Below are 14,219 nucleotides of genomic sequence, written 5' to 3' on the forward strand. Positions count from 1 at the left end.
TGGGATTAGGCCTTGCCGATGAACAACATGGCAGTTAGGCTCACTCCCTCCTGCCAATCTCAGGGCTAGCGTTGGAGAGCTGAAAAACCAGGCTATGGAAACTCGGTTTGGTGCATATGTTGTCCCCTTCCGAAACAGTGGTGTGCGGGTGCTGACGCCCTGTTGGAAGAAGCATACAAAGAACTGACTCGGTGGGCTCCAGTGGATTCCAGTGCAGCGGCCGCCCCAATAGTGCTCTCCCAAAAAGCCCGGCTCGGCAGGTTTGGGCTAGCGCAGCCGCTGTCGCATGCAACGGTGCTACTGGCCAGTGCCTCACAGCTGCTTCCGGATTCCGTCAGCGACTTTCAAGCAGCCACACTCACCATCGTGACATTGAGAAGTAACAATTGAGGAATCGCGACCACGTCATCATACTGCCTACTTGAACACTTCACGAGCTGCACCAGTAGCAGATACACTGTTCAAAAACTTAAACGGCCCCTTATCTCGGCGACATCGTTGCTGTTCCAACAACCCTGCGCCTCCGAACCCAGCAGCTTTCCAGCTTCTTCAAGACAGACACAGACAAACGAGCATACGGTTTCCCACCCCGAGCTGCCCGAGCTGCCCACGTGCGCCCTCGTCCCGGTTCTGCGGTCTTCCTGTACCTGTTCCAAGCAGCGGCGGCGGCGACGATCCCGCCAGCGTGTCCGCCATGTGGCGTGACCGCACCAACCTGTGAGCCCCTGGCTCCTCATCGTCCGAGTACATTTGACAGAGTGAGCAGCATCTGACCAGTTTCTTCTCCACCGTGCTCTAGCTACATATCCTACCGCCAGTCCTATGCACACCACCCGGCGACACGGACACCGAAATACTATGGCGGCCTCGCGAGCAGCTCGTCCGCCGCCGCGGGTGGTGACGAGGACCGCCGCGGCCTGCTCTCGGCCGACCCTTTCTACGACCAGGCCGACGACCTGGGCGGCTCGCCGGGGGACGCCGTCATTGAGATGGACGTCTTGCCGCCGCGCTGGGCCGACATCTCCGACGAGGTCGCCGAGATCCTCGGCGACGTCGCCCGCCAGAGCCAGCTGCTCGACCGGCTGCACCAGAAGCACGTCCTGCCGGGTTTCAACGAGGACGAGGCGGCGAAGCGCGCCGAGGAGAACGAGATTGAGCGGCTGACGCAGACGATTACGCGCGCGTTCCACGACTGCCACGGCTGCATCCAGCGCGTGGACCACATGGTGCGCGAGTCCAAGAGCCAGGGAACGCTGTCGCGTGCCGACGAGACCATGGCCAAGAACGTGCAGATCTCGCTGGCGGCGCGCGTGCAAGAGGCCAGCGCCAATTTCCGCAAGAAGCAGAGCGCGTATCTCAAGAGTGAGTGCAAACGGGGCAGCCTGGAGGGGCGACGGCCACGCTGGTTGTTGGACACTAACGTTTGCAGAATTAAAGGGCTTCTCCGGCGCGGACCGGGCATCGACGCCCGTGGGCGGTGCCAGCACGTCGGGGAGCAACTACGCCGCCGACCCGTCGCTGCTGGAGTCGGACGCCGACCGCTCCTTTTCGCAGTGGGCCCTGCAGCAGTCGACAACGCAGCAAAAGCAAGCACAGTCGAACGACGCCGTTATTATGCAGCGGGAGCGCGAGATTGAAGACATTGCGCAGGGCATCATCGACCTGTCCGACCTGTTCCGTGACTTGCAAAACATGGTCATCGACCAGGGCACCATGCTGGACCGCATTGACTACAACGTCGAGAACATGAACACGGACGTCAAAGCGGCCGAGAAGGAGCTGGTTGTGGCCTCGGGCTACCAGAAGAAAACGACCAAGCGCAAGATTATATTGCTATTGATTCTGATTGTGGCCGGCATGATCATCTTGCTCATTATCAAGCCCAAGAGGCATGGCGGCGGTGCAGGAGAGGCAGCACCACCAGCGTCGCCCGATGTGCCGCCATTATTATAACAAACTGAACGAATGCGCCTTTGTTGGCCGGGTTTCATTTTCTGTTTTTAATCACATACAACGCCCTGCAGTTAGCGAGCAGGTAGACAGTTGTTCCTGTTTCTTTCTTTTCCATTTTTTGTAACATTTAGGAAGGCGTCAACATTGTTTGTATATCACCATCATTTTTCTATGGTCGTTTCCTTAAAAATTATGAAAGAAGGGGTATCTAAAGTAAATTTGTACAAGGTGTCGTATGAGATTTTTGGCATATGTGCGGGGCCATGTGGAGAGTAATAGTCGCCTGCCCATTACGCGGTCGGTGATGGCGACTTCTTGGAGATGACTTCCATAAAGGCGTCACGAGAGGCCTTCTTTTTGTCGCCCGGCCGCGTGAGCTTGCTCGCAAACGACGCTGCCACTGGTTTGACAGCTGCCAGCGCTTGCTTGAGCACCCGGAACTTGGGAAGCAGCGTGTCCGTCCTTTGGCCAGCTTCGAGGCTCTCTGTGTCGTGCCCATCACTGGCCCAAGCCGCATCGCAAAAGGCCTTGACCTCGCCCAGCTTGAGCTGGTTCGCGGCGCGCGACGGCTGCCAGTATCGGGTCGACATGGCCTCGGGTCCGAACAGGGCGACAATGCACACCAGCGTCTCGGACCGCACGCACGACTTGGACACGTCGACGCCGCGGTCGCGCAGCATGGCGAGCAGGCGGATGCCACCAGCGAGAGAAAAGTCGCTGGGTGTGGCATCGCTTGGTGGCGCTGGGATATAAGGTTTCTTGGGCGAGACAACCGTGTCGCCTGTACCCTTTGGCGCTGCCGGCTTTGGTCTGGTCAACCGGACCTTACGGGCGCCCTGCTTTTGCCGATACGCCGTCTTGCGATGAAAGTACCACCGAACCATCGATGCGACAATCTCTTCGTTAAAGATGAGGCTCAGTGGATGGAGCGGGTGGTTGCACGGCAGATCGCGTGGCAGAAGGCGGTAGCCGAGGTCAACAAGCTTCTCTGTCTCGCCCCGGACAATGTCGGGAACGTCGGCGATGTTCGCTTTGAATGCGGACGTTTCGTCTATCGAAGACAAGACGGACGAAGACGATGTGGAGGGCGGTCGTGCCGGTGGAGGGGCAGAGGACGCTGTCGGGGACACCGGCTTTCTCGGCAGCCTTGCTGTTTGCAACGACACATACTGATCCACAATGTCGAGCGCCGTCTTCTCGAGGTCGTCAAGCCGGCCCAGTCGCCCGTACACGAGCAGTATATTCTGCCACGCCTCTGTTGCCACGGGCAGTCGCATTGCTAACAGCCGCCGGCACAAGGCGGCATAAAAGTCGACATCCGGAGGTGCGTTGGGATCAAATTTTGCTGGCGCTTCATCCAATATGAAATGCGACAGACTCTCCCAGGTGGCAGGAGTGATCTCCATGCCACGGGCGGAGAACTCGTCCAGCAGGCGCAATACGGAGCCCTTTTTTTTCTGGGTTACACACGCCATAAGCAGCTTGTTTGACGATGTCTCCAACGCATCTTCCGACACAGCGAGGCGCACAGCAAGCACGAGCCGGTGGGTCTTCCAGTCACCCGTATACATGGCCGAGCCGAGAACAGACCGCTGCAGCACAATGTCGTCAAAGACCGCCGGGTGCAGCGAGGACTGCAGCAGCTCATTCAGCGTCGCCGCATCGCCCGCTCTTGCGAGGTAGCGGATGGCCTTGGAGTAGTTGGCGCTGCCAATGCTGATATGGCACTGCTCGAGATGCTCCAGACTCCGCAGAACGCTCGCCGGGTCGCCGCTGCGCAGGGCTATTGACTGCAAGGACAGCGGGCCAATCTCGTCGATGCCGAGGTTGTAGATCATGTTGATGGCCGTATCCAATGACACCCATTTGGTGGCAAACCACTTTGAGCCGATCTTGTCGTTGAACGACTTTTCCTGTATACCAAAGGTCTCGCCGTGGACACGGTTCACCAAATGAAACAGGTTGGTCGGCAAATCCGGCGCTTTCGGCGCGGGCTTCGGCGGCTGGGGCGAAAGGTACTGCGAAGGCTGTGTGTTGACAAGAAACTGCTCTTTTGGCGCGAGCTCCGTTTCTGGGTAGTAGCCGGCCACAAACTGCAAGAAAGGCCGGGAAGAGCTCGACGCGGGGAGGTCGTCGTGAAGGATGAGCGTCTCGCGCCAGGCACGGGCGAGGGCCGAGTGGCCGTGCGACCATAGAAGCGGCACAATCGTGTCGTACAGTAAGCGATGGCGACTAGTCGCATAGATATATCGAAGTGTCTCTTGGAGCTCTGGGTGAGGATCGGTGATGTACGACTTGAGCAGGTCAAAGAAATCCCGCTTTGGTACAGAGAAATGTGGGCTGAGACGCAGGTGCCACTTCAGAGCAGCGTCGTAGTCGCCACTGTCAAGAAATGACGAGACAACCAGGCGGTAGTAGTGTGGCCATCGGGTGCCGCGTGTATCGTGCATCCACTCGGCGTAGGCCCACGTGCTCTCGAGGAAGCTCGCATCGCGCGATTCCAGAGCCGCTCCGACGACGGACATCCAAAACGCATTGGCCACGACGCCGTCTGTTTTGTAGAGCTGGCGTCGCAGAAAAATCTCGTGCCAAACGACAAGCGCACCGTCACTGTCGCCTCGCCGTTGTGCAAAGTTAAAAATAGCACTCCAGAGGCTCATGTCAGAGGCATTCTCGGGGCGGTCGACAGACCGCTGTACATTGCCGGCAGATGCTGCTACCGAAGGAGCCAGGCCGGACTCAAACATGAGGCGGTCGTAGTCGAAGACGAGCTCGCGCCATTTCCCGTAGTGCTGTGCGCCGAGCATCAACTGTCCTGGCCGTTGCGATATGTTCCAGCGGCCGACAGAGGCGGCGGTCGGTGGGCGGGTCGCTGCATCGTCCTTGCGGTCGAATGCAAAGGGTCCTCGAAGCTTCAGATGGTCCGGGAAGGCTGGCAATGACGACGGCGCGTTGCTTATATCGTAACTGCTGCCATGGTCCGTGCTGCTTCGGGCCAGCACTGGGGATGCAGCGGCCGAGTTGAAACGGAAACCGATGCGCTCCTGGAAGCTCTGAGAAGCCGGCCGTGGTCCGGACGTAACTGCCGGCACATAACCTATGCTGTATGTGCCACAGGAGCTTCCGAAGAGCGCAGAAGCCGGCGCCAGACAAGATGGTTGCGCGAGCCTCAGCTGCAAAGACGCTGGGCGCATTGCTTATGGCCGCGGCGGCGCAGGCAGACGGTCTTCACAGGCATAAGACACCATGACAAACGGCTGCCAGGATGCGGTCATTGGGGCCAGAGGTCTTCGTTGGCGGTCAGAAGTACTGAACAGTGGCAATAATGAGGCTGCACGAGGCGTTTGTCGTCGTCGATTGACGGCTGTGATGTCTTAATTTGGGAATTTTTGTAGCTCACTGTGTTTTCTTCTGTTAGTGAAAAAATACAGCAGGCGCGTCCCCTGGAACCACCTAAAAGAAGGCAGGCACGACCAGGGAGCATTCATGCACTAAAACGAAAATCCCGACTCACGCAGGCTTAGTCACCAAAGGCGTCGCTGGCCAATCGGAAAAGACGATTTTCCGGCAATCCTTCTTCCCCGTCTTTCCTCGGGTGACGCCACGGCCAAATCAAAAGCTTTCATGCTGAATCGAACCACCACCCTCCTTTGGCGAAGATTCCCTCGCAGCACGCACAACGGTCAACCACGACAGCCCGCCTCTACATCCAAGAACTACGTCCAATTCAATCGTCTCCAGCCGTCACAATGGGGTAAGCCACTTTCCCACTACGAGAACAACCATTGAGCGCTCTCGGGGCTTGCCAATGGGTCGCTGTCGGGCGCGAACGGCTTTGCGATGCCGCGTGAGCGAAATAGAACCGGACGACGTTCGATGACGCTGCGGCATCCACCACTTGCAGCGACGACGACAGCGACAGCCTGGGAAGCTTTGACCGTCGCGTTGATGTCCCGAACATCTATCTAACACGCTTCTGTAGTATCTTTGACGGCCCGAACAAGGTCCCGCAGCACCAGCGCGAGTACCAGGCCGCGTACCGCCAGCACGTCCGCATCTGGAACATTGTGAGTCGCCCAATCACGATCGATTGAGACGAGCGTACTCGAGACGTACTCGAGACGTACGCGAATGGCTGGAATTCGAGCTAACATGTCGATCACAGAGCCCACGCAGCCGTATCATGATCGTCCCCTACACGATTGTCCTTGCTGGCACCGTCGGCGGTACGTTTCACTCCTCCGATTGTCGGCGGTTTCCATTTGTAGTCGAAACCATACTAACGATGTTCTCATAACAGCTGGCTTGTACGGCATGGGCCGCAAGGTCCTCGGCTACACCTCGTACGTGTAAGCTGGACGCCGCGGCGCGAGGTGGAGCGAGGACGAACGATAGACTTTGAGTCGGCGGGTGGATCATACCCACGGATGTGATACTGAGATACGGTAATCGGAAATACAAAAATAGATTTTGCATTTGTGCATTGTTGCGTCGTGGTTCACTTTGCCAGGGAGTATGTCAAATGTGACTATTACAATTGACGTGCGGTGCTGTGTTTATGGTTGCATTCGCTATTATGGTGCTACCATACAGCCAGCACACATGTGCTTTTATTTTATCGTTTTCAACATGAAAGGCCGTCAAAGGATTCGGGGAAAGCAAAGGGGTGAGCATAAAAACAAAAGAAAAGTAAACATAAACAGAGACACCATATCCCCCGAGACAACCTTCCATATTAGATTTACAGATGCAAACTCGTTCCGCCCCCCTTTGTGTCTCCCTTTTATTCGCTTGCTTATTGCCAACTGAGTTTGCATACCTGAGTAGACGCAGCGCGTCTCTAGCGAACGCTACCACGCCCCCCATTCACTCGCTTCCGAACGTTGTCTTAGTCGAGAAGGCCGCCGTTGAACAGGCCATGAGCAAGAACGGGGCCACCAGACGACAAGGGAGAAGACGCAGGAGTGGCAAAGGTAGGAGCAACGGGAGCAGCAGGCGCAGCAGGAGCAGCATGAACAAGAGTAGCCGCCGGGACCGAGGGCGCCGTCAGCTTGAAATGGTTCGTGCCGGTGCCGATGCACGAGTCCACGCTCTTAAAAGCTATCTCCTAGTAGCCCTCCGCGCCCGGCGCCTTCTCGTCCTTGCGCAGGCTCATCAGCAGCTCGCGGAAGCGCTCCTTGCCGGACCCGGCAGCGCCGCCCTTGGCGCCCTTGCCCGAGACGTCGACAATCTTGGCAATGCGCTCCCAGCTGGTGCCGCCCGAGGTGACGTCGTCGCGGTTGTTGAGGAAGGTCTCGGCCTCCTTCTTGGTCGCGCCGACCAGCTTGTCTCTCTTGTTGTTGTAGTTCTCGTAAAAGTCGTCAATGTTGCGCTGGGCCTCGGCAATGGTCTCCTCCCGCTGCTGGGCAAACTGCTGTGCGCGTTTGGCGTTTTGCTCGTCGCGCTTCTCCCGCCAGGCCTTGAGGACCTCGGGCTCCTCCTCGTCCTCGACGGTGGCGTTGTAGCCCGACTTGAAGTCGACGGACGGCCCGCTGGTGATGGTGGTGGTGGCGGCCTATACAGTTAGTGAGATGATGCACAGCAGCAACGCTGGCGTCGCACGCAGATGCACGATGCACCAGGAACGCACCTGGTTCTGAGCGGAGAGATCGGGGAAGCTGCTCTCGAACTGGGCGGTCTCTACGCTGTCGCCGCCGAGCAGGTTGTCGTCGCCACCAGCCGTGAATGCTGCGCTGTCGCCGGGGGTCGTGAACTGGTTGGCATCGTCGCCGAGGATGGCCCGCTCGCGAGCCAGGAAGTCGTCGCCAGATGCCTCGATGGTCGTGCCTTTGATGTCGGTCTGGGCTGTAAGTCGAGACGAGGGGGAAGGGTCAGCGCATGTCTAATTGAACGGGTAGAGGCCAAATCAACGCGCAAAGAGTTTGGCAAAAACTCAGAGCAGCTGCAAAGTCAACTGAGAGCCTACAGGGGAGCTGCAACGTACCGCCAGAGTCAAAGTCCTCCAGCGAAGGGAATCGGTCCGCCATCGTTGTCCGTTTGGAACGAGTCGCGAGATAGGGGGTAGTCGGAATAGGAGGGTCTGTAAAGAGGTCGTTGGGAGAAAAGATCAAGGTAACACCGGATCAGTTGTGATGGTAGATCGGTCTGCCGGGTGTTGGGAAATTCGTGTATTGGATTGTAGAGCTGTCGATTGTCGGCTTCAGGGACAGGAGGAAGTAGGTCCAGCGATCTGTAGTCAACAGCGAAAGCAGGGTAGCACCGTTTGATGACGAATTCGTCTTGCTGCATTCTGTTTATAAGGATATATTAGAAAGCCCTAGCTAGAGCGCTGTCTCACTAGCCGGAACAGGACTAGCCGCTGAAGCTTACCTGTCCGCGACCTACATGTACTCGTGCGACCGCGCATATCAGAGTCGTATTGTTTTGGAAATGAAATTGTACTCACAATACCTGCTTCTCTTCTATCATCTTCCCCCAACGTGCCTTTTCCGCCCACCACAGCTCCAGCTGCATCACGACGAGCAAGCGTATTTTCTTGTCCGTGCCGCAGCGAGTCTTTTCGGCGTAGTTCCTTGTTGTTCTCTTTGCAATTAAGCAGCCTGGTCCATGTGCTTGTCTGCGGTGATCAAAGCCACATCTGGAGAACCGACGTCTTTAATGTGTCCTCGTGCTCTCCAAGACGTCTGTTCGCCCGTAAACAACGCCTAGACCCGGGTGTAGAACAATTGATAGACGAAGCAACTGGCAGCGTGCGTGCAAACTTGTGAAATCGCATCCCTGCGTTGAGGCATCACCATCAGAAAGCATCGCGATCTCGAGCGTCCCATCCACCGACAGACGACAGACGACTTCCCTGGCGACTCCAAGGCATCGTGCCTTCCCCTTCTAGCCCTCTACACCAATCCCAACCCCCGACATGGCGTATACGGACGACGCCGTGCTGGCGAAGCTGTCGGCATTGAACGAAACACACGACAGCATCGCCACGGCCGCACAATGGATTATGTTCCATCGGTAAGCACAGGGAAAGCAGCATCGGGTCGCGCGAGGAAAATACTGACCTGTGGCAGCCGGCATGCAGAACGGACGGTCCAGCTTTGGTTCCAGCGACTTAAGGACTCGCCGAGCCCAAAGCGACTGAACCTCGTCTACCTTGCCAATGGTGAGTTTCATGTCAAAGTAATCGCAAAAACGACGCATCCAGTCACACCCACTAACCCGGCCCTCCCACCTACAGAAGTCACGCAACAGTCGAAGGCGCGGCACAAGGACGACTTTGTGGTCGCATTTGCGCCGGTGATTGCCGAAGCGTTGGCAGCAGCATACAAGGGCGCACCGTCCGAGGTGCAGACAAAGCTCCGGCGGGTGGTGGAGGTGTGGCGCGAGCGCAACATCTTTGAGCTGCCGATCCAAGCAGCCGTGGAGAGCCGGATTGAAGAATTCGACAAGGCCAAGGGCGCGTCCCGGACAGCGATGGGCGGGTCCATCTTTGGCGGCTCGTCCAGCTCGTCGTCGTCGGCGGCCGCCGCGCTCCCACAAGAGCTTGCGCCGCTCGTGGCGCCGCAGCGCAACGTCACAAAGCTGTTGATATCGACACAAGGCGCCGCCAGCAAAGCCGACGCCGAGTTCGACAAGATAATGAACAGCGCGCCGCCCGCAGCGCCCGTCTACGCGGCACGGCTCAACGGTCTTCTCAAGACAATTGCCGACGGCGAGGACGCGCTGGCGCAGATGGTGCGTGCACGCATGGACCTCAAGAGCGTGCTGGACAACCTGCAGGCACAATACCAGAAGCTGCTCGAGGCAGACCGGCAGCGGCTCGCCCAGCTGGCACAGCGGCGCGTGCAGGTGGACGAGCGCAAGCGGCAGGTCGAGGACAAGATTATGCGCGATCTGAGCGGCGCCGGCGCCGGCGCCGGCAATGGGGCGGACAGCGATACGCCCGGCGGCCACAGTGGCGCCGGCAGCTTGTCGCCGGTACAGGAGCCGCCACGGCCCGAAGTGGAGGCGCTGACGCCGCCCAGCACCGACCCGGACGACATGAGCGAGCCGGTCTTCCCAGGTCTCGAGCCACCACCGCCGCCGCTGTCTCGGAGCGCGTCTGGCGATGCAGCAAACGACGCGGCTGCGGCCAGCGACGACCACGCCAACGACGGCGCAAGTTCAGGGCCACCACAGGTGCACGTCACGCCCGCGCCCGATCCGTCCGTGTCTGGCATCGCCATCCTCTCAAGCCTTGCGGCGCAGGCCGTCCCTGTTTCGACCAATGGAGCTAACAAGCGCCGCCGCATCGACTCGTCCGAAGAGGTGCCGGACCTGGACGACGGCATTGATGCGGACGTGGCCGAGATGCTGCGCAAGGACAGCCAAAGCTAGAGGCTGCCGGCGACCGGGCAGCTCTAGCAGATGCATCTGCCATACATTGTGCCCAAATTCAATGTGTCTGTATTTATGTACTCCGTAACTGGGAGGAGCTGAAGCCATGTGAGCTGGCGTGTGCATTTCTGTATTTTACATTTGCTGCTTTCTTCTTCATCTTTTTCTTCTCTTTTGTTTTCACCTGTATTTATTTTGCGAGTCACCGAAAACGTCAGAGAAGACGGACTCTTCTACTTCGTATTTAATTAACAAATGCCATCGCAAACGTATTTGTTGCCAGTGATTTTCACGTGAAGGAATTTAGGACATTCACAGGCGCGCGTTCTTGCCAACAATTGTGCCTGCCGTTATATGCAGTTAGCGGGGAAGAAGCTAAGATACAGTGGCAGCCTTTGAGAAAAGTGCGATTGCAGCGGAGCTACCGCGAAATTTAGCGCAGCGACCTCGGCCTTACAGCGATGAGTGGGTGGAGGCGGGGCAGTCTCTCCCCCTGTAAACGGCCCTGTCTGCCGGTGCACCGCCAATGTTCCTTCCGCGGGTTTAGTACCTCTTTCCTTTTTTCCCCCGAATTCCGATTTTCAGCGACTTCACCCGTCGACGTCAACACAACGCCGATTCAGCAACTCTCATCTCATCCCCTGACCGGGCACACGCACGGAAACGACAAGCATCGCCCACTTTGCAGTGCCAGGACCTCTCGCTTTGTCCTCTCGCAATGATCTGCGGAGCACTGCGGCGCCAAGGCGCGCAGCAGCTCCAGGAGCGCGCTGCTGCTGGCAGCTGGGGAAGCTGTAGAAGCTGTGGAAACAGTGGAAGCGGCATTGCGCACGACGCGTTGGTGCGAACAGCCAGGCCACAGACGCCGACCGTTACCAGAGAGTGTATGCGGCCGCGGATACGACACCAGCAGCAGTCGCGATACATTTCGAGCGGCAGCACTGGTGCCAGCGCCCCTTCCGCCGAGCCAACCGTCTCCTCCCGGCCGCCGGTTTCGTTTTCTTCGGCTCGAAACAGCGGCGGCAGCAGCTTCGGTCTCGGGAGCAGCCGTGCAGCCTCTCTCCGTTCCTCTATGGCCTCGGCCGGACGGCCCAACAGCATAGTGTGGGGTAGTGACAGCCGCTCGCCCGCAGCCTCGGCGTTCGCGATGATGCGGCGCATGTCGACGACGGCGTTGCGGAGGCAAGATAACAGGACGGCACCAGGGACACCAACGACGTCTACAACGCCAACGACGACCAGCCCCACAACGACCCCGCGGGCGGCCGGCGACGAGTACCAGGACAAGCACGGCTTCCAGCGCAGCGAAAGGGCCGAAAAGGCCACACAGGTCAACATGGCGGCGCGGCTGTCGCGCGAGGGCAAGACGACGACCAAGGCCGGCTGGAGCGAGGTCTGGCGCCTGATCCGCATCGCGCGGCCCGAGTTCCGCTGGCTTGCCGTGGCCTTTGTGTTCCTGCTGCTCTCCTCGGGCGTGTCCATGTCCATCCCCTTCTCTGTCGGCCGCCTGCTCGATCTCGCCACCAAGGGCGCCGTCGACGACGTCCGCATTTTGGGCCTGACCATGAACCAGTTCTTTGCGGCGTTCGGCGCGGTGCTCACCATCGGCGCCGCCGCCAGCTTCCTGCGCATCATCATCCTGCGCATCGTCGGCGAGCGCGTCGTGTCGCGCCTGCGCGCCCAGCTCTACCGCCGCACCTACACCCAGGACGCCGAGTTCTTCGACGCCAACCGCGTGGGCGACCTCATCTCGCGCCTCAGCTCCGACACCGTCATTGTCGGCAAGAGCATCACGCACAACCTCTCGGACGGCATGCGCGCCATTGTCAGCGGCTCGGCAGGCCTCGTGGCCATGATGTGGCTCAGCCCCAAGCTGACGTCCATCCTGCTCATCATGTTCCCGCCCATTGCCGTCGGCGCCGTTGTCTACGGCCGCGTCATCCGCAACATCTCACGCCGCATCCAGCGCAACCTCGGCACGCTCACCAAGATTGCCGAGGAGCGTCTGGGCAACATCCGCACCAGCCAGGCCTTTGCTGGCGAGGTCCAGGAGGTCTCGCGCTACAACAAGCAGGTCCGCAAGATCTTCTCCCTCGGCCGCCGCGAGGCCCTGATCTCGGCCACCTACTTTGGTGCCAACGGCTGGATGGGCAACATGACCATCCTGGCCCTGCTGATTGTCGGCGGCAACCTCGTGCGCTACGGGTCCATGTCCGTCGGCGACCTGACGTCCTTTATGATGTACACCGCCTTTGCGGGCTCCAGCATGTTTGGCATATCGGGCTTCTACTCGGAGCTCATGAAGGGCGCCGGCGCCGCCACGCGCCTCTTTGAGCTGCTCGACCGCGACCCCGGCATCCACACCACCGTGGGCACCAAGGTCAAGTCCGCCCAGGGCCCCATCCGGTTTTCCAACGTCACGTTTGCCTACCCGACCCGCCCCGCCGTCAACATCTTCCAGGGCCTCGACTTTGAGATTCCCTCGGGCAGCAACGTCTGCATTGTTGGCCCGTCGGGCGGCGGCAAGTCGACTGTGGCGAGCTTGCTGCTGCGCTTCTACGACCCGTCCCAGGGCAGCATCACCATCAACGGCGTCGACGTCAAGTCGATGAATGTCAAGTCGCTGCGCCGCCGCATCGGCATGGTTGCCCAGGAGCCCGTGCTGTTCTCGGGCACCATTGCCGAGAACATTGCCTACGGCAAGCCCGGAGCCTCGCGCGCCGATGTCATTGCCGCCGCCCAAAAGGCCAACTGCCAGTTCATCAGCGACTTCCCCGACGGCCTCGAGACGCATGTCGGCCCCCGCGGTGCCCAGCTTTCCGGCGGACAGAAGCAGCGCATCGCCATTGCGCGCGCGCTGCTCAAGGACCCGGACATCCTGCTGCTGGACGAGGCCACGTCGGCGCTCGACGCCGAGTCGGAGACGCTCGTCAATGCCGCGCTCGCTGCCCTGCTCAAGGGCCGCAGCACCACCATCTCCATTGCCCACCGGCTGTCCACGATCAAGCGGTCCGACCAGATCATTGTCCTCAGCAACCACGGCACCGTTGCCGAGACGGGCCGCTATGCGGAGCTCAGCGCCAATCCCAACAGTGCCTTTAGCCGGCTCATGGAGTGGCAGATGAGCGGCGGCGAGGTCGCTGCGCCGACCCCGCGCAACGATGGCCACATCACCGAGAAGGAGCGTATCGAGGACCACCTCGAAGAGCCGCTGCCCGAGGAAGAAGAGGAGGAGGATGATGCGGAAGAGGACGACGACGACGACGACGAGGAGCACCACCGCAGGACGAACGCCAGAAAGGTAGAGGCCATTCCCAAGGCGGAGGTCTAGACGATGTCGATCTTTTGTCCTCGCGTTCATTTCGGTTCTGAATTATCTCATCGCATGTTCCATAAAATAGAAACGGGAATGGACATCGGGCGAACTACTCCACTTTCAACAGACACAAAACAACGTTGCGTTTGGTTTGCCTTTGGGAGGGCATCTTTTCATTTTGGGAGTTATATTGTATCTATTTTGGGGACCTAGTGGGCGGCTTGGGCCGGTCGTGGCCGGTCCTTTGTACTGTATCTCTTGCTTTTTTTCAACATTTCCCTCCATGCCTGTACATTTTGCTACTATTTTGTCGTTTTATTCTTTCGACTTTACACTCTACTCGATACCTCTCCTTGTCAATATAAATAAACTTAAATATTGCAAGCAAATTGGGTAATTATTATTCGGTTTTACAGTTTTACAGCAGGCACAAAGGAAGCGAGACTGTATCCTTTTTTTTGTTAAAAAAAAAAATTGTAGACACAAAAAATAAATACGCACATAAAAGTATAAATAATAGGTAATTTCTTTTATTTCCTAGATATATTTTACTGTCTTCCAAACACCGTCTGTG

General features: G+C 58.5%; 6 protein-coding genes across 6 annotated transcripts; 4 read left to right on the forward strand and 2 right to left on the reverse strand.

Annotated features, from left to right (window-relative positions):
• Window positions 1-694: 694 nt before the first annotated feature.
• SPBR_07363 (syntaxin 16) lies at window positions 695-1,953 on the forward strand (the record flags this gene model as incomplete). Its single annotated transcript, XM_040765617.1, has 3 exons — window positions 695-717; window positions 800-1,362; window positions 1,430-1,953. The coding sequence occupies 3 exons, from the start codon at window positions 695-697 to the stop codon at window positions 1,951-1,953; spliced, it is 1,110 nt and encodes a 369-aa protein (XP_040616685.1).
• Window positions 1,954-2,243: 290 nt separating this feature from the next.
• On the reverse strand, window positions 2,244-5,147 carry SPBR_06560 (uncharacterized protein; the record flags this gene model as incomplete). Its single annotated transcript, XM_040764816.1, has 1 exon — window positions 2,244-5,147. The coding sequence occupies one exon, from the start codon at window positions 5,145-5,147 to the stop codon at window positions 2,244-2,246; it is 2,904 nt and encodes a 967-aa protein (XP_040616686.1).
• Window positions 5,148-5,702: 555 nt separating this feature from the next.
• Window positions 5,703-6,306, forward strand: SPBR_09007 (uncharacterized protein; the record flags this gene model as incomplete). Its single annotated transcript, XM_040767133.1, has 4 exons — window positions 5,703-5,707; window positions 5,858-6,020; window positions 6,119-6,179; window positions 6,254-6,306. The coding sequence occupies 4 exons, from the start codon at window positions 5,703-5,705 to the stop codon at window positions 6,304-6,306; spliced, it is 282 nt and encodes a 93-aa protein (XP_040616687.1).
• Window positions 6,307-7,060: 754 nt separating this feature from the next.
• Window positions 7,061-7,979, reverse strand: SPBR_07660 (uncharacterized protein; the record flags this gene model as incomplete). The annotated part of the gene is made up of 3 exons (XM_040765914.1): window positions 7,061-7,507; window positions 7,583-7,797; window positions 7,937-7,979. 3 exons carry the CDS (start codon window positions 7,977-7,979, stop codon window positions 7,061-7,063), a joined length of 705 nt encoding a protein of 234 aa, XP_040616688.1.
• Window positions 7,980-8,869: 890 nt separating this feature from the next.
• On the forward strand, window positions 8,870-10,329 carry SPBR_07207 (ABC multidrug transporter mdr2; the record flags this gene model as incomplete). Its single annotated transcript, XM_040765461.1, has 3 exons — window positions 8,870-8,967; window positions 9,024-9,115; window positions 9,191-10,329. The coding sequence occupies 3 exons, from the start codon at window positions 8,870-8,872 to the stop codon at window positions 10,327-10,329; spliced, it is 1,329 nt and encodes a 442-aa protein (XP_040616689.1).
• Window positions 10,330-11,047: 718 nt separating this feature from the next.
• Window positions 11,048-13,660, forward strand: SPBR_06630 (ABC transport system ATP-binding protein; the record flags this gene model as incomplete). The annotated part of the gene is made up of 1 exon (XM_040764886.1): window positions 11,048-13,660. One exon carries the CDS (start codon window positions 11,048-11,050, stop codon window positions 13,658-13,660), a length of 2,613 nt encoding a protein of 870 aa, XP_040616690.1.
• Between the last annotated feature and the right edge of the window lie 559 nt (window positions 13,661-14,219).

Source organism: Sporothrix brasiliensis, assembly GCF_000820605.1.
Source record: "Sporothrix brasiliensis 5110 chromosome Unknown Cont20, whole genome shotgun sequence".
Classification (NCBI taxonomy): domain Eukaryota; kingdom Fungi; phylum Ascomycota; class Sordariomycetes; order Ophiostomatales; family Ophiostomataceae; genus Sporothrix; species Sporothrix brasiliensis.